General features: G+C 45.6%; 1 protein-coding gene across 5 annotated transcripts in view; it reads left to right on the forward strand.

The window, feature by feature from the left end:
- The window catches only part of CFAP69 (cilia and flagella associated protein 69), a 62,615-nt gene extending 38,978 nt beyond the window's left edge, over positions 1-23,637 (forward strand). For all 5 annotated transcript variants that reach the window (XM_073581891.1, XM_073581894.1, XM_073581892.1 and 2 more), the window contains 10 exons: positions 1,013-1,131; positions 2,911-3,029; positions 3,854-3,935; positions 7,395-7,587; positions 7,816-7,953; positions 10,099-10,175; positions 10,531-10,728; positions 12,627-12,713; positions 14,223-14,327; positions 21,347-23,637. In XM_073581891.1, the coding sequence (XP_073437992.1) occupies positions 1,013-1,131; positions 2,911-3,029; positions 3,854-3,935; positions 7,395-7,587; positions 7,816-7,953; positions 10,099-10,175; positions 10,531-10,728; positions 12,627-12,713; positions 14,223-14,327; positions 21,347-21,493 (1,265 nt within the window). In that variant the 3' untranslated portion in view covers positions 21,494-23,637. The remainder of the gene's footprint in view (positions 1-1,012; positions 1,132-2,910; positions 3,030-3,853; positions 3,936-7,394; positions 7,588-7,815; positions 7,954-10,098; positions 10,176-10,530; positions 10,729-12,626; positions 12,714-14,222; positions 14,328-21,346) is intronic.
- The last annotated feature ends 2,946 nt before the right edge of the window (positions 23,638-26,583 follow it).

A 26,583-nucleotide genomic window follows, 5' to 3' on the forward strand; every position in this document is an offset into this window, starting at 1 on the left:
TTACACTATCATGGGCAAGCAAGTCACAAAATATCCGACTCGGAACATTTTGACTTGTTTCTCGCGGTAGTGTAGGTATCGCAATGCGACCTCATTCTCTTATATAGTTCCGCTGTTTAGCAGCGGCACCAATCAAATTTCTGATGCGCGACCTCAAAGCCCTAACCTAAAGGCAACCTGTCAGCAGTTTTCACCCTGCAAACCTGCTGATAGAGGTAGATAGGAAACCAGAAGACGTGGCTAAATATGTCTTTGCGTAGCACTTATACATTAGATAGCTGTCAGCTGTCTCTCTCTCCTTTTTTCCAGACATCTGTTCCTTTAAATTGCATACACTGGCGGATCCGTCCACAAAACGGATCCGGTGCATCCGTTTGTTACATAGCGGAAACAGATCCGTTTTTTCCACTCTTGGCGGATTTCAACTGACGTCAAACAACCGAGGTGTGAAACAGGCCATACTCTGACGTGCTCTCTAGTATTCGTAGAGAGCACTTCACCGCCCCTCCTTTCTGCTCTTGATTGATACCTGTAGCGGGCTCCTGATTGGACTTAATCAATCAAAAATAGAGGGGAGAAGTTGAACAGCACTCACTGCAGAGTGAGTTCTTTAGGGTTAGGGTATTCCTCCAGTGCAACTGCTGGAGCAGCGGAATAAAACATCATTTTACAAGTCATGCTGCAAATAAAAGTCTACACTCAGGTATTGCAGGGTCACACTGCTGACACGTCCCCTGTATACTCTGTTTGTATGAAGTCGCATCGTCACATGGCGTGGGGATAAGTGCAATTTATTATTGTCGTACACAGAATGACCTTCTGTATATTTTACATCCCACCATAAAATTGTCACTTTTTTGGCGAAATGTTGAAGTTTACAATATTCGCAGCAGAAAAACACCACAAGACTGCCAGTTATACCGCGCCATTCCACATCACTACACGGTTAGATTTCTGGACTAAAACAATAATTGATCAAGTCCTCGATGCTGATGAGGTTGTGTATATTCAGGAATCTTGAAGAAAACGATCTCCAGCGCTGAAGCCAATAACGACGCCGTCCTGCTGGAAATCCAGTGTGATCTGCTCTTCATTCTCTCAGCGATTTGTGACACCGATCTGCACCGAAAGGTTCGTGACGTTCGGATCATTAGATCGTGCGAGGTCGGGCGTCATTACTGCATCAGTACCGGCATGTACTGCTGGAGAATGTCACAATCACACGCGGAAATAATAGCAAAGACCATAAAGTGACGGTAAATCCCAGTGATCTGCCATCACTTTGAAAGATCGTAAGTTCTGGAATCGCCCCTATAAATTGGAGATCACATGCGAGAAATCCGAATAAGTGTTTGCAGCGGTGTTAACCCATTCACAACCATGTAATGTTGTAAATATACAGTATAATGTAATTATATGTCATACCATACACAGGCAGGTGCCAACTATTTTTTTTTTTTTTTTTGGCACCTGCCTGTTAACTCCAATCACTGCAGTTTAATGCCATAGATGCCGAGATCAGCATCTAAGTGGTCAGACAGGAGTCAGCCCCCTCTGTCACACCATTCGCTTTCCCTTCTGAGGCCACGTTCACACCTTCAGTACTTGGTCAGTATTTTCCACCAGTATTTATAAGCCAAAACCCGAAGTGGGTGATAAATACAGAAGTGGTGACGGGTTTCTATTATGCTTTTGCTCTGATTACGGCTTACAAATACTGATGTAAAATACTTACCAAAATACTGAAGGTGTGAACGTGGTCTTACCAGCACAATTGGGAGATCCTGATAAGCCCTGGAGGCATATTGAAAGCCTCTGATTGCCATCTCTATAAAGTCCAGCCATAGGCAAGGCTTCATAGACTTCAGCAAGATTTTCCATTTCCTGCAATACTGACGTGCATTCTACTGGCAATGACAAGTCCCCAAAAACAAGTGTAAAAAATATTTTGGAAAGTTTTTGAAAATATATATAATCGCTTAAATCACCTGCATTTTCCCACTTGTTAACAAAAAACAAATCTAAACAAAATATGCATAATGGGTATGATCACAACTGTAAAAGTCTGAACTAGTAAAACATTGCATTACTTTTCCTGCCCAGTGAACGTAGTGGGGGAAAAAAGTGTCGGAGTTGCTGGGTTTTTTTTTGGTCACTTTGCCCTCTATAAAAAAAAAAAGTGATACATTGTGATTAAAAAGACATACGGTATGTACGTGTACCCCAAAATAATAGCACCAAAAACCACAGCTCACTCCGCCTTAACACAGCTCCATTCACGGAATTTTTTTTTTTTTTTTTAAAAAGCTGTGGGTCCCAAAAACATGACGACACAAACCATATTCATATTTCTGTAACATTTTATTTTTGAAGAGTAGTAAGAAATTTTTTAAAAAACCATCAAACCTATATAAATTTGCCTTTTCTATGTTTTATCATTGTACTGAACAGTGTAAGGGTACGTTCACACGCAGCACTTTTTTTTTTCTGTACCAAAAACCAGAGTGTCTGCCGGTAAATCACTGTGTAAAATATACACATTTTTTGGTGCGTTTTTGTAGTGTTTTTTTTTTCCCATTCATTTGAATGAGTGAAAAACGCTGAAAGAATCGACATGCTGAATAATAAAGACGCAGCGGAAAAAAAAATACTGCGAAAATGTCAAGCGTAAACATACGCTAATTGTTTTGCTCTCATATGTCATGTAGACAGCAAATTAAAATATGTTGAAAGTCCTGAAAGCAGGGGATGAAAAACTGCAAGCGAAATAAATAATGATTTGCCCGTCTCTGATGGGTCAGGGTTGTTACCGTAAATTTGCCATGATTGGCGCTACGTGTCCCTCCTTGTAGAAGGAAGCATCTTACCATCGATGAAGTGTTTTTCTTTTGGATTCTTTTGTGCCCACAGGAACTGTTCGGATCAGAGGGGGTGGACCTGGTCCTGCAACTTCTCAAAATGGACCCCACGAGGTTTTACAGTGGGCTGGGTCACAACAAGCTGATTTTTTGTACTTTGGATTGTGTCTGGTAAGTGTTGTGTGAACCTACAGGAAGACGCAGAATCGACCAGGGGCACATATATCGGCCTCCTCTGTGCCTCCTTGCATTGTGGCAGCCATGGTTGTAGTTGATAATACATACTGTATATAGCAGCGGCCCCTGATGGGTGGCTCATAGCTGTCTGCTCAGTCGGTGCCATCAGCATCCACAGGGGGGTATTATTACTTGATATTGGGGGCACTCAGGGCTATTATTACTTTATAAGGGCACATAAATTGTCTATAAGTGGGCACTCCGACCTTATTACTTTAAAAGGGCCATTATTATTTTATAAGGGCCTTATTAAGGGGGCACTTATATCCTATACAGAGGGGTTTCAAATGTTTCCTTGTATAGCATGGGGCTCACAAGCTGATTGTGACTCACATAACAAAGGTCGGGACCCCCTGGTATATAGTATAAGGGTCCGCTCACACTGACGGGCCCTTAAATGTAAACTATTCAGGGTACCGTTGCTTATATGTTCACGTATGGAAGCCCATCGGCACCCCTCGATCACGTCTCAGGGGGTCTGAATGGAGGCCCCACCACGATGGCACTACTTAGATGCCGCTGTCAGATATTGGCTGGGGGGTTCATTGGATTGGCTGCAGCGATCGGAGCCAGCTCCAGTCGCTGCTGATAGAGGCCGGTGTTGGCTGTATAATACAGCCGGCACCTGCCCTATGTGGAGTGCGCTCAGGACCATACACCCATACCCGCCCCTGGTGCGTATCCGCTGAATACTTGAAAAACTGTTTTTGAGCTGAAACTTCCAACATTTATATATTCTTTGCATTTTTTTCTTTAAGGTCCTGTGTTATCGGATGCTTTACCTCCGAGGACTACTTTCTTGAAAAGGAGGGAATGTTCATTATTCTAGATTTGTTAGAAGTAAGTATAGAACATTTTAGTAGAATCTTCTTTAGAAATTCTCCACTCTACTAACTGAGCAGAACCGGAATAAACGCTTCAAGTCCTTCATAGTTCATAACTAATCGAGGACTTTCTATAAGGTTTATTTTGGATCGTCACATCGTCACTGATGTAGCATCTAAAAAAATCATACAGCAATTCAACACTTTGCAACAAATTAATTTATCGTTTGCCATCCTAATTCTAAACGCACCAGGATAGGATAGAAGGCAGTTCAGGTCGCAGAGACATATACACCGTAGTGGAAGATTGCTCCTGTGATATAGGACCTGTGGTGAGACGGGGGGCCCAATTCTGACATACAGTATAGTCATAGCATTTTACTGCAGTCGCCACTAGGGGGAAACATTTTCTCAGTTTCCAATAAGTTTGTTGTTAGCTGTGTTACCTAGCTCCCCCTAGTGGTGACAGCAGGCACATAGATAATTATTTTATACTGTATTTTAATCCCTCCCTATTTATTTGCCTTTTGCCATTTATAAGGCTTTTTGTTTTCATTCTTTTGTGAGGCTGAATGAACAAAAGCAGCAATTGTGACAAAGATTTTCATTTTTTTTTTAAACAATATTCTGCACGGGACAAATCAATTCATTTTATAGTATGGACCGTTGTAGATACAGCAGTACTAAATTTGTGTAAATTTTGGAAGGTATTTATTTTTTATTTTATCTTTATTAGTAGTAAAGCAAAATCGTAGCAGAAATAATATATGTGGAAGCCAAAGATAGTATCAGTCACATAGCCAACTAGATCAAAAAAATGGCCAACCACATAAATATATATAAACTTGACTATAGCAGGATAACTGCAATTTTACTAAGGTCAATCAACAGCATATGCAGTCGAAAAATTCATACAAAGCAATATTTTATTAGTAATACATATAAAATTGGACAATACAGTACATGGAAATGAAGGGATTATAAAACAAGCGTGCCCAATGGCATGAAAGCCGAATGCCCTAGCAGCACAGCCCCAGGATAATTAACTTTATGCACAAATGCAAATACAGAGATAATATAGACACCTTTTTGGGAGGTCAAAAAGACCCTGATGTAAATGCAGCAGTCAGTAATTATATCAGAAGAATCATCACATAGCAAATGTCCATAATTAAAGTCAGACGCTGCAGCAAAACCCCCTCATATAGTACAGGAGTCCCAGAGCATATGCTCATAATATGCGTGCAATGTGCAGTGTACAATGTATCATTATACATAAGGTGTTATTACCTGGGAGCAGTAGAAGCAGTGGTATCGGCCTGTCCCCGACGCGCGTTTCGGAGCACACAGCTCCTTCCTCAGGGTCTTTTTGACCTCCCAAAAAGGTGTCTATGTTATTATCTCTGTACTTGCATTTGTGTATAAAGTTAATTATCCTGGGGCTGTGCTGCTAGGGCATTCAGCCTTCATGCCATTGGGCACGCTTGTTTTATAATCCCTTCATTTCCATGTACTGTGTTGTCCAATTTTATATGTATTACTAATAAAATATTGTTTTGTATGGATTTTTCGACTGCATGTGCTGTTGATTGACTTTATTAGTAGTAGTAGTAAAACTGGGAGTTTTTGACACTTCTAAATATTTTTTTTACAATAGCTATTAGTGCCAGCAGTCTTATGCAATCCTTTGATCGCATGGATAATACATTGCACTACCTATATTGTGCATTAGTGCAGTGCATCATCCAGCCTGTTAGTGTTTTACTGACAGGCAGCCTAGTAGACCGGGCCGACAGCCGAATCAGAGCTGGAGCAGATGGGCTGACAGAGGGAATGTGCAAGGGTTCAGATGGGCTGACAGAGGGAGTGTTCAAGGGTGCAGATGGGCTGACAGAGGGAGTGTGCAAGGGTGCAGATGGGCTGACAGAGGGAGTGTTCAGTGGTGCAGATGGGCTGACAGAGGGAGTGTTCAGTGGTGCAGATGGGCTGACAGAGGGAGTGTTCAAAGGTGCAGATAGGCTGACAGAGGGAGTGTTCAAGGGTGCAGATGGGCAGACAGAGGGAGTGTTCAGTGGTGCAGATGGGCTGACAGAGGGAGTGTTCAGTGGTGCAGATGGGCTGACAGAGGGAGTGTTCAGTGGTGCAGATGGGCTGACAGAGGGAGTGTTCAGTGGTGCAGATGGGCTGACAGAGGGAGTGTTCAAGGGTGCAGATGGGCTGCCAGAGGGAGTGTTCAAGGGTGCAGATGGGCTGACAGAGGGAGTGTTCAAGGGTGCAGATGGGCTGACAGAGGGAGTGTTCAAGGGTGCAGATGGGCTGCCAGAGGGAGTGTTCAAGGGTGCAGATGGGCTGCCAGAGGGAGTGTTCAAGGGTGCAGATGGGCTGACAGAGGGAGTGTTCAGTGGTGCAGATGGGCTGACAGAGGGAGAGTTCAAGGGTGCAGATGGGCTGACAGAGGGAGTGTTCAGTGGTGCAGATGGGCTGACAGAGGGAGTGTTCAGTGGTGCAGATGGGCTAACAGAGGGAGTGTTCAGTGGTGCAGATGGGCTGACAGAGGGAGTGTTCAGTGGTGCAGATGGGCTGACAGAGGGAGTGTTCAGTGGTGCAGATGGGCTGACAGAGGGAGTGTTCAAGGGTGCAGATGGGCTGACAGAGGGAGTGTTCAGTGGTGCAGATGGGCTGACAGAGGGAGTGTTCAGTGGTGCAGATGGGCTGAGTGTTCAAAGGTGCAGATGGGCTGACAGAGGGAGTGTTCAGTGGTGCAGATGGGCTGACAGGGAGTATTCAAGGGTGCAGATGGGCTGCCAGAGGGAGTGTTCAAGGGTGCAGATGGGCTGCCAGAGGGAGTGTTCAAGGGTGCAGATGGGCTGACAGAGGGAGTGTTTAGTGGTGCAGATGGGCTGACAGAAGGAGTGTTCAGTGGTGCAGATGGGCTGACAGAGGGAGTGTTCAAGGGTGCAGATGGGCTGCCAGAGGGAGTGTTCAAGGGTGCAGATGGGCTGACAGTGGGAGTGTTTAGTGGTGCAGATGGGCTGACAGAAGGAGTGTTCAGTGGTGCAGATGGGCTGACAGAGGGAGTGTTCAAGGGTGCAGATGGGCTGACGGAGGGAGTATTCAGTGGTGCAGATGGGCTGACAGAGGGAGTGTTCTCCCTCTGTCAGACTCCTTAGATGCCTTATTTGCTATTGACCACAGCATCTGAGGAGTAAAACTGCTTGAAATGGAGCTAACACCAGTCCTAGCAGAGGCAGCGGGTACTTAGTTATAGATATCTTCCATGGCATTTTGCACCGGCACAAACCCAGAGGAGAGTCTGGCGCCCCCGTACACTTTAGATTGTCCGTCGATCCAGTCGAAATTGCTAAGAGCTCTAGATTTCTATCTAACGTGAGGGACTTCCAATACAGCAGATATCACTTTCCTTTAAGAAATAAATAACTTGTTTTACTATTTTTTTTTTACCTTTCGTATAAAGCTGAATTTGAAGAGTATGAATAACCTGGTGCTGGGAATCCTGGTGGAATTCTGCGACAATCCAAAAACTATATCACATGTTACAACTTGGCGAGGAAAAAATAATGAAGCAGCCCTGAAACTGCTGGTCCAGCTATGGAAGCAAGAGGAGGAGGAGCTGGGCGTGAGAAGAGATAACTACGGCCGTATTATTGGTGTGTATGACCGGGGTGCTTCACTAGTCAGCGTTGTGCAAATAGCTTCGATTGAAGGGTTATTACGGTTTCAGACAATGAATATTCTTTGTAGAAGGAAAGTTGTACAAATTTCTAATCTGTTTGCACCTTTCTAACAAGTAGGGTTTGTCCTCAGCGGAGTAACTTCTACAGCTGCCATCACTGTTCTGAAAACGTTCTACATTTCTTCACCTTCATAATCAATAGATGCAAAGAAACCACTGGTCGGACAGACACAGGAAGATCAAGAGTTCACCCCCATGCCGGCCAACAGCTTCAGCATTGCAATCATGGAGGTGGCTGAAAATATCCGAGCAAAGATTTACTCTGTATTTTCAAAAATCGGTAAGTTTGAGAGGCGATCACCAATCCGCTATATACTGCGCCTTCTTTACGGTGCTAGAAACAAACCCTTTAAAGTCTGATCCTGGAGTCACATGTTAAGTTTTCGTTACACTTCTGTTTTCATGTGTAAATATTGATCTTGTTGATCTGACGGAAATCTGCTAGAGAACGTGCATAAAAATCTGTGTGCCAATCACAATGATTGTAGAATGTCCCCGGTATAGAAACTTTATAAAGACATCTTCAATATAGAGAATAGAAAAATTTTAATTCCAGACTATCATAACAGACGAGGACGATGAATATTGGTTCCACCCTAAGAAAACATCTAGGGAGTATAAACGTGTAAGAGGATTGAAATGGAGTTCAACAAAATTTAAAAAAATTAAAAGGCCATATATTAGGGGATAACATAATTAATTCATTAATTAATTGCTGTGACTTCCACTGATTTTTCTGAAGAGCCCTGTCTAAATGTAGCTGAGGTTGAGCATGAGCTCCTCCGCTCCACTCCTTGTCAATAGGACTACTGGAGATAGCCAAGCGCAGAGCCAACCCAACTCTGGTTGATCAGGAACTTATCCATGGATAGCGGATGACTTAGCGGATGTAGCATCCGACAGGGTGGAATTTTAAGCAGTTTAGAGGTCTGTGGCGTCACCCATTAGGGGCGAGAAGCGCACTGTGTTCTAAAAAGGAACCTGTCATCTGTTTTGGCCGCTATAAGATGCGGCCGCTGCCTTTCAGGGCTTAGCTACAGCATTCTATAATTCTGTAGATAAGCCCCCAATCTGACCTGTAAGATAAGAAAAATAAGTTTTACTATACTCACCCGGGGGGCGGTCCGGTCCGATGGGTGTCGCAGGTCGGGGTACGGCGCTTCCCATCTTCTTGCGATGCCACCCTCCTGCTGGCTTCATGGCTCCCCGGCATCGGGCTCCTGCGCAGACATACTTCTCTGCCCTGTTGCGGGCAGAGTAAAGTACTGCAGTGCGCAGGCGCTGGGCCTCTCTGACTTTTCTCAGCGCCTGCCGGGAAGGGCTGTAATTCTGTCCAGCCGCTTCACCAATGCCTTCACCTTGTGCCAGTCATTGCACTGGTTAGCCATTCGCTACAGAATACAATACAAACTTCTCTCTCTCACCCAAAAGGCCCTCCACACTTCTACACCACCATATATCTCTTTCTCTGTGTATCACCTTACCCATGCCTTCTGTTCCGCAACTGATCTAAGACTAACATCCTCAATAATCCGAACCTCGTCTCCATCTCCATGACTTTGCTCATGCTGTACTAGTGTTCTGGAATGCACTACCCCAAACAATCCTACTAATATGTAACCCCCATGTTTTTACTCATGCTTTAAAAACACATCTGTTTAGACAGTCCTATCACCTCAACTCAGTAACCTAACTTTCCCCTGTTCCATCTTTATAAATGTCAGTCATAATCTGTTCCCTCCTATTCATCTGTTTCCACACCCTCCATGAACCCAATAGCACACGATAACTGCACTTTGACAGTCACTGGCTGATGTCCGGATCATGCAGCTTTGTATGAAAACCCCTGTTTATTATAATGATGGCTGGAACGTACATAATAAGCGCATTCTACTTATTGTGTCCCCTTATTGCCTTGTAGATTGTAACCTTGTGAGTAGCAGGGCCCTCACTCCTCCTGTAACTGATGAACTATTTGTTACTTTATTTTGTTTTATTGCCTGTACATGCCCCCGCTTAATTGTGAAGTGCTGTGGTATATGTTAGTGCTATATAAACAAAAAATATTATTTATTATTATAGCTAGCTAGTAGTGGGGGTGAGTAGCATTTGCTACATATACAGTAGTGTGCTACCCCAGGGCTAAGTAGTAGGATAGGCCAGGTGGATTTCAGCTGTCGATCCTATTCTAGTAGAGATAAGCCTGTGCCACAGGTGGATAGCATCGGTACGAAGAAGGTGGGTAAGTGCTGCTTATTATTTTTATAGCCGCCTCGTGCCATATGGATTATTATAGCTAGCTAGTAGTTGGGGTGAGTAGCACTTGCTACATATGGCGCTACCCCAGTTCTAAGTATGAAGCTGCAGGCGTGATTGTCTTACAGGTTGAAAACTCCTTTAATGACTGTTTTTTCGATTCTTTCAGGTTTTGAAAATTTACCCGGTTTAACTGCGCTGGACTTTGTCACCCTGAGCGTAATAAGTAGATATCTAGATTTCAAGGTAAGTACTTTTCTATTTGCAGTTACATTGTGTCTTACGTTTAGACACATTTTATGTATAAAGCGCTTCCTCTCCACGAGTATTGATGGCGCTTTACTGCTGGTTGCAACAACAGTCGTTTCATCCTGGAAGTGTTTTGGGGGAGTCTCCAGTGCCTGGACACCCCTCCATTGCACTTGCAGATTCATGTACATATGGATTCTGGGCTTGATTCCTCAAAACAAGACAGGTATAGTTTTTATCGTTGTTCTTAGTCTTGCAGTATACAGCCATCGATATATTTTGTTTAGCAAAATCGTGCTGACAGGTTCCCCTTTAAAACATGATTTTAAAAAAGTATTATATACGCTTTAAGGCCGGAGAAGTTTGGAGCGAAATTAGAGCCGAATTAAAAGCTGAAAATATCCGACCTGTGACCTCCGATCAAGAAGCTTTGGATGTTGTCGAAAGAGCTGCGGAAAATATCAGCAAACTCGTCGCTGCTCACCAAACGGAAATGATTGAAAATCATCAACAGATGGAGCTTCTGGAAGAACAGCAAAAATACGCTGAGGTGAGACTGCACTGCCTTATTCCAGGCAAAGCAAGCTATCAGCTAACCACTTGTGCCCACCGATGGTCAGAGCAGGGGACTTGTGTCCGCCATTTTACTCGTGGCTTCATGACCACAGATGTTGTTCATGAGACCAATGGAGAACTGGAGACCCTAATGAGAATCCCAGGGGTAGGACCCACAACATTCTGACATCGCCTATCCAGTGCTTAGACCAGAATACTACTAAGGGTGTAGACAGACGGACATATAAATCAGTCCAGGATGGGACCACAATGCACGGACTGACTGGCAGCTCTCCTGACCCAAGCGTGACAGCTTCATTTATTACTATGGAGCTGTCATCTCTGGTCACAAGAGCTACCGGACAGTCCGTGCACTGTTGTCCGATCTTGGTCTAATTTATACAGCTACAGTTGTGGCCAAAAGTATTGACACCCCTGCAATTCTGTCAGATAATACTCAGTTTCTTCCTGAAAATGATTGCAAACACAACTTCTTTGGTATTATTATCTTCATTTAATTTGTCTTAAATGAAAAAACACAAAAGAGAATGAAGCAAAAAGCAAAACATTGATCATTTCACACAAAACTACGAAGATGGGCCAGACAAAAGTATTGGCACCCTCAGCCTAATACTTGGTTGCACAACCTTTAGCCAAAATAACTGCGACCAACCACTTCCGGTAACCATCAATGAGTTTCTTACAATGCTCTGCTGGAATTTTAGACCATTCTTCTTTGGCAAACTGCTCCAGGTCCCTGATATTTGAAGGGTGCCTTCTCCAAACTGCCATTTTTAGATCTCTCCACAGGTGTTCTATGGGATTCAGGTCTGGACTCATTGCTGGCCACCTTAGAAGTCTCCAGTGCTTTCTCTCAAACCCCAGCAGTTTTTGGAGGAAATCTGTAGCAGTAAGCGCTATGTTTCTTATAATAATGCCGTGTGAGCCGTCACCCTAGAGCCAAGTATACACAAGCGAATAAAAAACTCAAATGATTTTTTTTTCTCATTTGTTGTCCATGTGTAATTTTGTTTTCCACATCAGCATTATTAATAATTTACAAGGTTAAATACAGTTTCCTATGTAAAAGTACTGCAATGTATCCGTAAAAATCAAATGTTATGCTGTGGTTCTATGTGGAATACTTTTTCTTTTTTTGCGCACCTTGTAGACTGGAATGGGTGAGTATCATTCGAAAGACAAAATCGTCTTTTGATTAGCCGGCTTGGTGTGATGTCATGGCTGTGGCTTGATGAACACACAATGTATCACCAGGCTGGCTAATCAAAAGAGGAGCCGCAGATGCCGGAGATAGGAGGTGGTTCACAAGTCTCCCGTGCAGCCGCCATGGAATACTGACCCAGCCGCTGAACCAAGGTCCTTTGGATGTATTAGTTCGTTTGAGTAAATTTTTCTGTGCTTTTCGTTACTTATCTTGGGTTACAATGATGTTTCTTCTCCGTCCATGTCTGAATCTAAATTCAGAATTCTGTCCGCTACTTAAATTGTTTTAAGACGTAACAAGCTACAAAGATTTGTAGCGTCAAATACCTTCTTTAGGCTGAGTCCAGACACTGCAGACTTGCAGAGCAGTTTCTGCGCCACAGAAAGTTTCCTTATAATACGGACGTCAGAGCTTTTCAGAGCCCCGTCCACATGGACTAGAAAAATTTTGCAGGAAATGCTGCAGATTTTCACTTCTGCAAGATGCTCACCTTGTACAAAGACGCAGAGTGAAATCAGCGGCTGAGCCCGAACGTAACCAATTTGCTGCGGATTTGTGGCAAAATTCATGGCATAAATTATAAACCACATCTGGATCTCACATTAATCTTTGGATTTCATGATTTCATCCCCTATTTGTAATAAATTGAAATTTTATTTCACTCACAGATAAAAGTAAACCACAAGCAGAGGGAAATAGTAATGAAATCCTGGGATAATTTCCTGGCGAGAACATCGAATTATGAAGCATTAAAGGTAATTATATTTGTTGTAAGGTTACATAGTGAATTGGCGGCAGCCCCATGCAATAATATAAACACAAAAATGTCAGGACCAACACTAAAAAGTTGAAAATTGTACTTTAGCGCTCTCCTACAAGCTGAGAACCTAGGTCAGGGGGATGTAACTAGTTTTTGGCATGGTCCGCTTACCCTACCTCATTTCAATAGCTATGCCATCCATGTGATCCTGAGACAGAGAAGGAGGCTGGCTTAGCTATTATAATGAGACAGTCCCCTCTCCGCACGTCACCATTTACTTGCCAAAAGTCAAAAGAGGAGGTGCCGAGACCTAGGACTGATGCTGATACCACAAAAACGGGGCCAACTTTCTTTTTCATATATAGTAGTAAGTTTCATATTGATTCACTATATGTACAATTTGACAACTCTTTTTTTTTCAAGCTGGACAACCCCCTCTAACTTAGCCCCTAAGCTCATCCAGGATCTACTACCGACCCCTAACCTCATTCAGACCCCTGAAGTTAATTTAAGATCACTAAAAGTAATCAGAGCCCAGACCAGCCTCCAAAAATGAATTCAGACTCTAGAACAGATTCTTAAAATTAATCAGACCATCCCCTAAAATAAATTCAGTCCGCATTTCAGACTCCTAAAATGAATCAGACCCCAACATTAATTCATACTCTAAAATGACTGCTAAAATTAATCAGTCCCTTAAAATTTATTTAGACCCCCCCCCATACATATAGAATGGATTCAGATGTCTGAAACGAATCATTGCCCAGAGCAATCCCAAATTTTCAGACCCTGTAACTGACCCCACACCGGACCCTGAAATTTATTCCCACACCAAACCCCTAAAATGTATCAGTCTTCACACCATCGCCGTAACATAAACTCACACCTTAGATGAAACCGCCTAAACAAACCCCTAAAACTAATATGACCCCATTAAAACTCATTGAAATTAATTCAAATCCCAGTTGATAAAATAAATTCAGGCCCTGGAACAGGTCCCTAAAGATTAGTCAGACTAGAGACCCCTAAATGTAATCAAACACCGGGCAGGAAAGCAGGGGGAGGCAAATGAAAGATCGAAGAGTCAAAAACAAGAGACAGTGACACCCTAGAAGGGTCGGTCTATAAAGAGCATTTCTCACCTATCTGTGGGGTCAGTGATACATGTATGATTGACCACTGTGAGCCCCATTGATCACAAGCGCTTGGGACCCACGTCCTCCACTACTTTCGTCCAATCTTAGACACCATCTGGAGGGTCCAGTCAGCTGGCATCTGTGGTCTCGGCTTGGACCACGGTCTGCCGGTGGGGAACTGAAGACTTTTGAAATAGTTCATCAGTCTGATATCTGATTATCCTGCACTCTGTATTTAACTAAATCCTGCTATTCCTGCAGATTTATCCTTGGTCGTAGCCTATAATTGTGATAATCCACGTCTGCCGCTTAGTAAACCCGAAGCTATGGTTCTGTGATTATTAATTGTATTTTGGGATTATTTTCAGAAAGCAAAACGACTTCAGGAAAAGTCCATTGAATCCTCAAGGCCTAAAGCAAGACCACAGAATACAACCGTCCACTCAACCCAGATCCCAAACCTTAACACTACGGTAACGTGAAAGAAGAAAGTACCAGGGCATTATCGCTAGTGACAATGTCAATGCATTTTTGTTACCATTTTAGTGAAGATAATAATTTTTGGTCATATTTATGTAGCAAAAAACACCCAAAAAAATGCACTGAAGACATTGTGGCTGCAATTCATCAGGACCGGTGAAACACAAAAGTCTTGATGAAGAGGGCGCTGAAATATGACGCGTCAGATTCACTCAGAGGTGTCGTATCTCAATGAATTTGTTGCATCTTTCAGCATCAAATTTCTGTCTCAATTTCCACCACTTTTATGGCGTAAATTGTGTCGAATTCCCCTCTCTGGAAAGCTCCAGTGACTTTTAAAAAATTTGTCAAAGTGTTTCAGAACTGGCGTAAAAACGCCCAAAGTCCCAAAACTTTTTTCGCAACAGCGAGATAGACAGTGGTTTTCTTTCTTTATCGCCTTATTGGGGGACACAGAATACCATGGGTGTATGCTGCTGCTAGGAGGCTGACACTATGCAAAAACAAGAAAATTAGCTCCTCCCCGGCAGTATACACCCACCGACAGGCACCAAGCACCCCAGTTTGTGCTTAGTGTCTGTAGGAGGCGGACCGGGATCTCCCCAGATCCGCAGTTTTAATCCAATTTTCCTTTCAGGTTTAGTTTGAACTTTTTAATTTTTCCCTCTTTTCTCTTTTAGGTTCTTTTCCATCGGGAAACAGGGTATAGTTATCACCCTGATTTCCTATATCATGCGGCTGAGCGAGCAGTGTGGTGTCACCCACATCGCAACTCTCAGTACCGCAGGCAGGACTTTTTCCCTATCACCTTCTGGTGATAAGGGTTACGGACAGGTGGCTGGTCCATGCCGATTCCCCCTCCTCACGCCTTTCTCGGGACAGGGCTGAGAGGAAGACGGCGATCGCAGGTGTTTCAAGCCGTCTTCTGCAGGATGCGGGTACAGAGGACTCCTTCCCCTCCCAGCGGCCTGCCGTTTCCCCGTGGGCCCCTGTGGTCATCCTCTTCTGGGACGTCAGGTAAGTGCCTGTACGTTCCCTCCAGCCCCGCATAAGCTCCAGTGACATGGGAGAAGACGGGACCTGGTTTTGCAGTTCCACAAGTTTAAATCTCCCGCCCTTTTCTGCCTGTCGCGCGCTCAGCGCTTGCCTTCCTTCACTTTCCCTGCTCTAGCCAGGGAGTCTACGGGGATCCCCTCACTCACCGCAGCGTCAGGACCCTGTCAGATCATCCTTAGCGCGGTATGTCGGGCATGGGGCTGCGGCGCCGTCACTGTGGGAGGCACTTTCACTTTCCCCTCAGCACGGGGAATTCCTCTGCTCTCCCTCCTCCCTTCCTGAGCGTGCTCTTTTCAGCGCGCCCTTTCTAGCCCATCACAGGGCTTCTTTCTCTCTTGGATGCCAGCCCCCTCTTCTGACATGCCCTCCCCAGGCGCTATTAACCAATCACGGCGCGGCCGCTAAGCTCCGCCCCATCTCCCAGCACAGCGTTTCCTGATGCCTGAACCACTCTTTCCTGCGCTGCTTGGGGGACACCTCGGCGTTTTTCTTCTGCTGCTCACAGAATCTCGGTAGGCTCGGCTCTGGGACAGGGATTAGCTCCCCTCGGCAGTTATTCCCTAATATCTGCAGCCAATCAGTGCAGTTTACTTATGCCCAACCATTCAGGGGATCTCTGCTTCAGGCCCACCGCTACCTATTACGCCTGTGCGCGCTGTAAAAAGAAGTGGGCATTGGGTCAGTCGTCCCCATTCTGCCCCCCCCTGCAGTCCTTCAAATATGTCAGCATCTCAGGAACGCACAGAGTCCCGGGCGGAGGGCGCTCTTCCCTCCTCTCTCCCCCCGGAGTGGGCCGTTACAATGTCAGTCTGTTTCTGACTTGACAAAAGTATCACAGTCGCTGGTCCAGGTCTTAGAACGATTACCTCAGCTATCCTCAGCCACCTCTGCTCCGACCACCTCTCGGGGTGAGTCGTCCGCACCTGACCGCGACCTTCAGAGAGACAGACAGGGCAGGACTTCTAGGAAGCGGGCTCTGTCCACTTCGTCTTCGGGCTCGCAGGGCCCTTCTGCGCCCAGGCCTCCTTCTCCTTCCTCGGATGACAATCTTCAATCAGGCGAGGATTCTCATTCGGAAGCTAGCTCAGAGGGGAACAGCGTTTCTAAAACGCGGGACATGGTTGATAGTCTTATTGCAGCTATCTTCCAAACACTAAAACTTAAACAGGATGAGGCTCCAACTCAGGAAAGCTCTGTTCTCCTTAGACGAGCCAGACCTCCGTCTCGAACCTTTCCCAATCACGACGATTTCGACACTACCTTATTCAACACTGGGAGCGCCCTGAGCAACGTTTCTCAGGCCGCAAGTACTTGGACTTTCTGTACCCCTTTGACGCAGAACTGCTCTCAAAGTGGTCCAAGGCTCCCGAGGTAGATCCTCCAGTTTCCCGGATAGCCTCAAAAACGGTGCTCTCTCTGCCAGACGGGGCATCGCTCAAAGATCCTACTGACAGGCAGATTGAATCTCTGGCTAAGTCTATCTTTGAGGCATCTGGCGCCTCTCTCTGCCCTATTTTTGCATCCGCCTGGGTGGCGAAGGTCATTTCCGCTTGGGCAAAAATTCTTCGCAGAGGCATCTTAGCGTCAGCTCCTCAAGACGAGTTGGCAGATCTTGCAGATCAGATTAACCAGGCGGGAAAATACCTTTTGGACGCGGCCGGCTGCGTAGCAAGGGCTAACAGCAACATAGTAGCTGTACGCCGAGTCCTTTGGCTAAAGTCATGGAATGCGGACACTACTTCGAAAAAGTCGCTTACCAATCTGCCATTCCATGGCTCTAGGCTCTTTGGAGCAAAGCTGGATCAGATAATTGCCGATGCCACTGGAGGTAAAAGTACTTCGCTTCCCCAGTCTCGACCAAAACGTCCTTTCAACAGAAGGGGGTTTCGACCGTTCAGGCCCTTTCGTCCCTTCTCTGCCACGGAGAGAGCCACTCAACAGGATCGGCCGCCTGCCACCAGGGAGCGGGATCAGAGGAAACCTTCCTACAAACCTGCTCCTCGCTGGAGATCTAGAGGTCAATATTCCAGATCTGCAGGAGCCAATTCCGGCAGATTTTCTTCTAAGTGACGGGTCACCCCCACCTGGAATTTCTTCCAGGGTGGGAGGCAGACTTTACTTTTTCGCGGATGCTTGGCTGTCCGTTGTCGACGACGCTTGGGTCAGAGAACTCGTCGCGTCCGGTTACAAAATCGAATTTGCTTCACTCCCGAACAGACGGTTTTTCCGGTCTCGGCCTCCGCGACAGCGGACCCAGATTCCGGGTTTTCTGCAGGCCATTTCCTCCCTTCTTTCCGCCGGAGTCATTGTTCCCGTTCCCTCAAACGAACGGTTTCCCGGGTTCTACTCCAATCTCTTTGTGGTCCCGAAGAAAGATGGCTCTCTTCGTCCTATTCTGGACCTCAAATTGCTCAATCGCCACGTGAAGATTCTTCATTTCAAAATGGAGTCTCTTCGGTCGGTGATTGCTTCCATGGAGCCCGGGGAATTTCTCTGCTCGGTGGACATTCGGGATGCCTATCTGCACATTCCAATTTGTGTGCAACACCAGAAGTATCTTCGATTTGCGTTTCAGGGACGCCACTTTCAGTTCACAGCTCTTCCTTTCGGCCTGGCTTCAGCGCCCCGGGTTTTCACGAAGGTGATGGCGACCGTCATGGCCATCCTTCGCTCCAGAGGGATCCTCATCATCCCTTATCTGGACGATCTTTTGATCAAGGGTTCGTCTCGCCAGGACTGTCTCCGGAGCCTTCAGATAACCCTGGACACTCTCAGCCGCCTAGGTTGGCTGGCCAACAAGGAGAAGTCCATTCTGATCCCCACCCAGCGTCTGACCTTTCTTGGTATGGAATTCGACACGGAGCTAGCCCGTGTTTTTCTTCCAAAGGAAAAATTTACATCTCTGTCCAAGGGCATCAGAACTCTCAAGAGGCTTGCTCCCATTCCCATTCGGTTCTGCATGAAGGTCCTAGGGAAGATGGTGGCCTCCATGGAAGCAGTGCCCTTTGCACAGTTTCATCTTCGCCCCCTCCAGCTGTCTCTGCTTTCAGCCTGGGACAAGACCACGATGTCCTTGGACCGTCCTATTCGGCTTCCTCTCAGAGTGAAGCAGTCTCTCACTTGGTGGCTACGGCCAGCGTCAGTTCTCCAAGGGAGGTCATTCCTTCCGCCTCAGTGGCAAATCATCACCACAGATGCGAGCCTTCTAGGATGGGGAGCCGTGTTCCATCAGAAAGCGGCCCAAGGCCGCTGGAAGCCACAGGAATCTCACCTCCCAATCAATCTTTTGGAGATCAGGGCTATTTTACTGGCCCTTCTTCATTGGCAACCCCTCCTCTCCGGCAAGCCTGTCCGGATTCAGTCGGACAACGCCACGGCCGTGGCGTACATCAACCATCAGGGGGGCACGCGCAGCAAACAAGTAATGTCAGAAGTGGCCAAGATAATACGCTGGGCAGAACGTTACGTTCCGACAATCTCCGCCGTCCATATTCCAGGAGTGGAAAATTGGGCAGCCGACTTTCTGAGTCGCCAGGGCCTAGCGTCCGGCGAATGGTCCCTGCACCCCGCGGTTTTCTCTCAGATATGCGACCGTTGGGGCACCCCGGATGTCGATCTCATGGCATCTCGGATGAACCACAAGGTGCCGCAGTTCATAGCCAGGTCCAGGGACCCTCTAGCCGTCGCATGCGACGCACTGGTGACTCCGTGGTCCCAGTTTCAACTTCCGTATCTGTTTCCGCCTCTGGCATTGATCCCTCGGGTGGTCAAAAAGATAAAATCGGAAGGCGTACCAGTGATTCTAGTCGCTCCAGATTGGCCAAGACGGCCTTGGTACGCGGAACTGGTCAACATGCTCGCGGACGTTCCCTGGAGGCTTCCGGACCGTCCAGATCTTCTCTCGCAAGGCCCTCTTTACCACGAGAATTCTCAGTCTCTGAGTTTGACGGCATGGCCGTTGAGACCGCAATTCTGAAGGAATCAGGTCTGTCCAGTCAGGTTATTCAAACTATGATCAGAGCCAGGAAACCAGCCTCTTCCCGCATTTACTATAGGTACTGGAAGGCTTTTTTCCGTTGGTGTGATAACAGAGTCTTCCCAATGTCCTTTTCTATCCTGGGGTTTCTTCAGGCTGGGTTAGACGCGGGTCTGTCCCTCAGTACACTCAAGGGCCAGGTTTCCGCTCTCTCTATCCTCTTCCAAAGAGAGCTAGCTTCTCTACCACAGGTCAAGACCTTTCTACAAGGGGTTTCCCACGTGGCTCCTCCTCATCATTCGCCAATAGACCCGTGGGATCTCAACCTCGTCCTTAGCGCGCTCCAGAAGGCGCCGTTCGAGCCTCTCCAGGACATTCCTTTGTCCCTTCTCTCTTGGAAGGTCACCTTTTTGATCGCCATTTCATCCATCAGAAGAGTTTCTGAATTGGCGGCCTTGTCATGTCGTTCCCCTTACCTGATTCTCCATCAGGACAAAGCCGTTCTCAGGCCCGTTCTTTCCTTTCTTCCGAAGGTGGTTTCCGCTTTCCATATCAATGAGGATATCGTCCTTCCTTCCTTTTGTCCGGCTCCATCTCATCCTCTTGAGAAGTCTCTCCACAAACTGGACGTAGTTAGAACCCTGCGTGTCTATCCTGCCAGGACCTCTTCCTTTAGTCTGTCCGATTCCTTGCTGGTCATCTCTGAAGGTCGCCAGAAGGGCCTTCCGACTTCCAAATCCACGATCGCTCGCTGGATTCGTTCCACCATTCTAGAAGCGTATCGTCTTCAGGAAAAGCGGCCCCCTCCGGGAGTAAGAGCTCATTCCACCCGGGCTGTGGCGGCTTCGTGGACTGCTCGTCACCAGGCCTCGGCCATGTAAATTTGCAAGACTGCAACCTGGTCATCTTTGCACACCTTCACGAGGTTCTACAGGGTTCATACCCAGGCCTCGTCTGATGCTGTGGTTGGTAGGAAGGTTCTGCAGGCGGCGGTGGCTCACCGGCCGACCTAAGTCTTTCAGTTACTTTCGTTCCTTATTGCTGTTCCCACCCTTGGGACTGCTTTGGGACGTCCCATGGTATTCTGTGTCCCCCAATAAGGCGATAAAGAAAGATGGATTTTTGGTTCTTACCGTAAAATCTCTTTCTTGGAGCCTTCATTGGGGGACACGGCACCCTCCCGGTTTCAGTTGTACAGTGTTGGGTCTTAGAGTCCCTTGTTGGGTTGGTACATATGGTTTGAGTCTTTTCTCGTTGCTTCTCCTACTGCTTTTTCACCAACTGGGGTGCTTGGTGCCTGTCGGTGGGTGTATACTGCCGGGGAGGAGCTAATTTTCTTGTTTTTGCATAGTGTCAGCCTCCTAGCAGCAGCATACACCCATGGTATTCTGTGTCCCCCAATGAAGGCTCCAAGAAAGAGATTTTACGGTAAGAACCAAAAATCCATCTTTTCCCATGTTGGACTTTTTCCCACCAATCCCTACTTATACGGGGTAACCCCGATTAGTAAAAAAAAACTTTAACGTTCTGATCCAGCTCTGCACTTTACAGTTTGCAATGTGCATGACCACCAGTTACGGTTCATTAGAACAGGACAGGTGCTCGGTACCTGCTTATTGCACAAGTGACTGGAGACGGAGTTCCCCTTTACGGCAAAATATTACATTTTTAATGCACGTATTTAATTTTTTTCATAAATTGCACTTCCCTAAATGATGCCCTAGACAACTGCCTACTCTGCCCACCCCTGATCTCTAAAGCCAGACAAAGTGCAGGCTTTAGGCCGTTTTATAGGGAAAAAAAAATGTATCTAACATAAATGAGTAGTAGAAATCCTTCTTTTGTTTATTTCTCTTGTCTTGGGCTTAAAAATAAATAATTGCATTAGTGAGAGTCCCGTCGTACACGCTATAAATACTTTGCAGATGAGAATTTGCTTGGGAAATACTTAATATTAAAAACCCATTTGTTCTTTTGTAGGTTGGCTGCGGCCCTGTTGTGACTGTGGAGAGCACCCCATCTAGACTTATCGGGGGGCCGCTGGCTGATACAGAACTTGCCCTCAAGAGGGTTCATATCCGGGGAGGAGCGCTGCAGAAGACCAAAGGTGTGAAAATGGTGGAATAAAGGAACAGACAGGACTCTATGTACAGACACATTCATCGCATGGTCTCTCACTTCTTGCATCATACATTGGAAATATTCGCCACTTTCTACTTGATATTTCAGACTGGTTTTTTTAGCAATGCTCTCATAAAGGGCTATTCACATATTGCACCTTGGTAGCATACTCACAGGATATATCATTACCGTTTACATGCCAGTTCTTCCAATAGAATTTTGAGAGAGGGGCCCTGTCGAATTAGATAGTGGAGAGGTGCTCGTAATTATTATCAATTTGTAAGGGAATTCTGACCACTTTTTCCACTGACGCAGAGCACAATGGGGCTCTGTTCTCGAAATGAATGCCGGTTTCTTTGGAGGGATATCAATCTACTATAACTTTATGGCCTATTCTGAGGAATTGCCATAAATGGACGAGATGGGAAACACCCTTTTAACTCTCTGCAAAGCTACAACATTAAAGGGGCTGTACTGTCCAACCTTTTTCTTTACAAGACCTGGGCAGTGATGTGGAGGAGTAGCGGGGGGTCGGTAGGTATGTGCTTTTTATTATTTTTAAAACACTCAGGCCCTTAGTAAAATAAAAAAGGTAGTGGACGATGCCATATGTCCAAATGTGCATTCTTGTTTTATTTAAGGCAAAGCTACGTGTCGCCGTGGTAACAGACTACAAACAGGCCCTGTGTAGTCTGCTCTTTCAGTCATACGCTGCCATTTTCTGCCCTTCTTGATAACGTACATTCAGCAGCTTAAAACATAGAAGGGAATAGGATTTCAGGATCAGACTACAATGTGTTTGGTTGTAGTCTGTTACCATGGAGACACATAGTTCTGCATAGGAGCTGAAAACACACGGGTGGAATGTTTCGAAGACTAAATTACAGAAGTTGTTTTTTTGTTTCATTTGCATTGCAATAAAAATGATTGGCTGTGATAATGTACGACATAAAGAGGTGGTCACGTTAGGCCGAAAAACATCCCTTATGGTCTGATGGGACCCAGGACCATTGATATAAGTATGATTGGTGAGGGTCCGACTCCTGGAACCCCCCTCCCCGCGAAATCCCCATGTCTCCTGTATAAATGGAGTAATAGTGCGCATGCGCATGGGAGCCCCTCTATGGCACGTGTGGAGCTGTAGTCACACAGCGAGTGGATAGCAGGATGATTTTTTTTTTATATATTAGAGGCTCGTATGTCTGTAAATATCGGTATCTATAAGCCTGACTTCTATTTCCAGACTGAATATTTACCCTGAATAAAAATGCAAGGCTTCTAGAAATAATAGGATCTGTGTCATCATTCTGCTTCGGATTTTGGATTTTATGCGCTGCCTGGATAATAGTGGAAAAAGTGTGACAAGCAACGTAAAGTGAAGGGGCAGGAAGCAGAGAGACATGGGAGGTGTGCAGGTGATCAGACGGCCCTGGAGAAGCCTCACGGGGACATCAGCGTTGTGTATTTACGTTCCTCATTGTGGGCAGGTTTTAGGCTTTCCAGATACTTTCAGCTGTTCCATCAATTAAAACTTTTTCGAAAAGTCACAAAACTTTTTCACAAATGTACTCCAGCCTCTCCCTGGACGATTATACGTACAGCAGAAATTTTGCGCGCTTTTTCGTGAAATTTTTGCTCTATAAAGTTGCAAAAAAAAGTCAGAGACCAAAATAAAAATGATTTTTTTCATTTTGTGCAAAATTCATGAACCATGCTTGGTTATCTTAAATAATTTGTGAATAATTTGCTGCAAAAAAAAAACCAACAGCGAATAACATAAGACAAAAAAAAAGAAAACACCAATAGAGAATGGGGACTTTAGTTTTACATTTAATTTTTTTAAGATGGTGAATGTACATTACCAAGACGAAGGGCATAAATGGAAGAGAGTGTGACGCTAGGGACCGACTACACAAGGATTTTTAATAGTCTGTTACCACGGAGACACATAGTTCTTCAAAGGACATGTCACCACAATTTTATCAAAACCACTTGCAAAGTTGTTCCATTTTTCCAATATAATTCAGGGCAATAAATGAAAAAAATGGCTGTTAAACGGGACATACTTTTAAATGGGTTGTCTATCCTCTTTTTTATTTTACCAAGGTCTCAATAATAATATCCCATACTTCAGCAGGTATTTTTTCAATGTTAAAGCTCATGGGCCCCAGTGCTAACTCCATAATAGGGCTCAGAATTCCCATGGACTATTTATAATACTGGTGTCTTTTTATGTTGAACGTGGTCTCTGTCAAGCACCAGGATCTCTGTTTCTTCTGAATTCATACATCGCTCTGTGTGTATGCTCAGACAGGAGCTTTGTGCTCCTGTCTGCTGAGCTCCACACTGTTCTGGGGTCTATTGAGCAATCATTGGGGGTATGAATGCTTGGACCCACACTGATATACAGGCAATTAATGTGCCTGCCAAATTTGAGAAACTTCTTCAAAGTTTAGTTACTCCTAGAAAATATATATTTTTTTCAATGCATGTAATTTATGAGATTAATAATTTTATAATCTATCTTTGTAGTGGGCCATATTTACCATTATAGAGCACTGACTTCTCAGCATTTTCATAGACATAAATGATAAAATTCTGATTGAATGCAGCCACCACTAGGGGGAGCCGGACTGCATACAGTGTTATTATTTAGGTCAATGTATGCCAGACTGTAAAAAGCTCATAAGCTCCCCCTAGTGGTGGCTGTAGGTAGTCAGAATGTTATTTATTTATTAATTATTTGAAAAATGTTAAAAAAATTTGATTAAAAAAAAAGGAATATTAATTGTTTAAATGTGGAGGGTATTTGGAAAAACAACGCTGTGACCTCTATGAAGATATAATTATGCGCACAGATTTGCAAATAGAAAAATGTAATAAATAACACAATTTTGGGGTACCAAAAATATGTCAAATCTTTATTAAATTATATAAATAAGTTCCATATTGATAAAATACAGCATGCAGGTCACTTATCGTCACTTATGACAAACCCAGTATTTAATCTGGTAATAATACAAAAAAAAGTCACATTCTGCTAAATTCACATTTTTTGATGAAGATCATTGGACGGTCATTTGGTTTTTCTGCGGGTGGGAATCCGTGGCCTACCTGAGAGATCGTCTTACGGCGGAACATTTTTAATATATGAAGAAGGCAACCTTGGTATAGAATAAAGACTCCGACATGACCACCTTCTCAGACTAACACTGATTTCTGCAAATACGTTACACAATGCCTCCTAATATGACACGATTCCTCTTGTCACATTACAACCAGGGTTTTATTAAAGGGATTCCTGTGCAGAAGAAGAAAAAATAAAGTTATTATACCTTTTATCATTTTAGCATTTTGGTGTCCAAATTTCAGAGCGGATTAATTTCTTAATATATTATTATAGTCATCAGAACTTTGTTTTCCTGATACAGAGCTTCAAATCCTCTGCTTAGTATTAAATAATTACATTCTGTCTGCTCCCAGCAGCCACCAGGGGGAGCTGAAGAGCTTATAGCATACTGTTTATTATTATTTAGTAGTAATATTCTCAGCGCCCCCTGTTGGTGGCCACAGGTTGAATTTCATAATTTAATTTTATGTAAGACATTTCTTAAAGGGAATTTGTCTGCAGGTTTTTGCTATGTAATCTGAGAACCTGACGTAGGGGCAGAGAGATTGTATCACTTACTGGGCTGCTTGGTGCAATTTTGATAGAATTCCTGTTTTCTCTCTCACCCATGACAGCACCACGGAGAGAGGGGATCCGCCCATCTGGGACAGGAACCTACAGATAAAAAGGGCGGTACCTCCCCTCCGCCTTCAGTTGGGTTCCTGTCCCTGTCGGGTGACCTACAGAACCAGCAGCAGCAGCTTACCAAAGAAGGAGATCCAGGGCCGTCCCGTCCGAGGGTTGACAGCGGGGAGGCCTCTGTCACGGCGGGGTCGGTTCCTGAAGCCGCCACCGCTGCAGCCGATGGGCTTGACAGGGTGGTCGGGGGGGAGAGGACCGAGCCGCCGCTCCGGAAAGGAGGCTGGGGCTGGTGGGGACCCGGGCACGCGCGGGCCGCGCTATGGTACAGAGGTGTACCAATATGGCGCTGCCCCGGAAATGAACAAAAGACTTCTGGGTTCTCGCGGTCGGCGCATGCGCACTGTGCACTTCCCGGACAGAGAGCAGTGCAGCCTGGGAGAGGAGGTGATGTCACACGCCGGGAGATTCGAAAATGAAAGCGCTCCTGGCTGGAAGCGTCCTGTAAGTGGAGGACAGCAACCAGCAAGAGGAACAGCAGGAGCAGCAGCCCAAGCAGTAGCGACACCACCATCACCGGCAAAAAAGACCAGAACAGGCGTGATGGCCGGTATAGTAGCCACTCCATGCAGCGCAGCAGATCGGCTGCAAGGAGCAGTCACCATCCTTGGATCAGCCCGTATGGGATCTGAATACACCTCCCGAACTGGTACCTGCAACCGCACATACCTGGCGAGTGACCTTCGAGAATGTTCACCATTGTAACAGACTTCTTTTCCCTTATCAGGGAAATAAGAAGGGGGAAAACAAAGAACAGGGTATGCCCCACTGGTAGCAGAGCCCTACCAGTCTCATGGGATAAGAGGCTCTGTGAATCCCACATACAGGAAGTTCCTTGTGAGGAAACCCTGGATTTTGCCTCGGACCTAAGAGCTGTAATCAGTTCAGAGGTGTTCAGAGTACCCCGTTTCATCCCTGACATAGTAGGAAAAAGTTAAAGGGAGGTACGCCATAGCGGGTTCCCAGTCAGATGTCTCGACGTCAGAGGAGATTACCTCACATACCTCGGACACCCGCTCATCATCGTCAGACGAGGAAATGGGGGGCCGTCATGGTTTTCCCCTAAAGGAGGTAGACACGCTGGTAAAGGCAGTAAGATCTACCATGGGATGGGGGTAGCAGACCCTCGCCCTGATAGGCAGTCCAGGACATAATGTTTGGGGTAGTGGGCCAAAAGAAACGCAGGGTGTTCCTGCTAAACGAGAATGTACAGGGCCGGAGTAAAGGAAAAAGGGAAAAGCTGAATAGGTGGTCCCTTCCCTTAAGAGGAAATATCCCTTTGACGAAG

This window comes from Dendrobates tinctorius, unplaced genomic scaffold, assembly GCF_039654945.1.
Source record: "Dendrobates tinctorius isolate UK_male_01 unplaced genomic scaffold, ASM3965494v1 ptg000070l, whole genome shotgun sequence".
Taxonomy (NCBI): domain Eukaryota; kingdom Metazoa; phylum Chordata; class Amphibia; order Anura; family Dendrobatidae; genus Dendrobates; species Dendrobates tinctorius.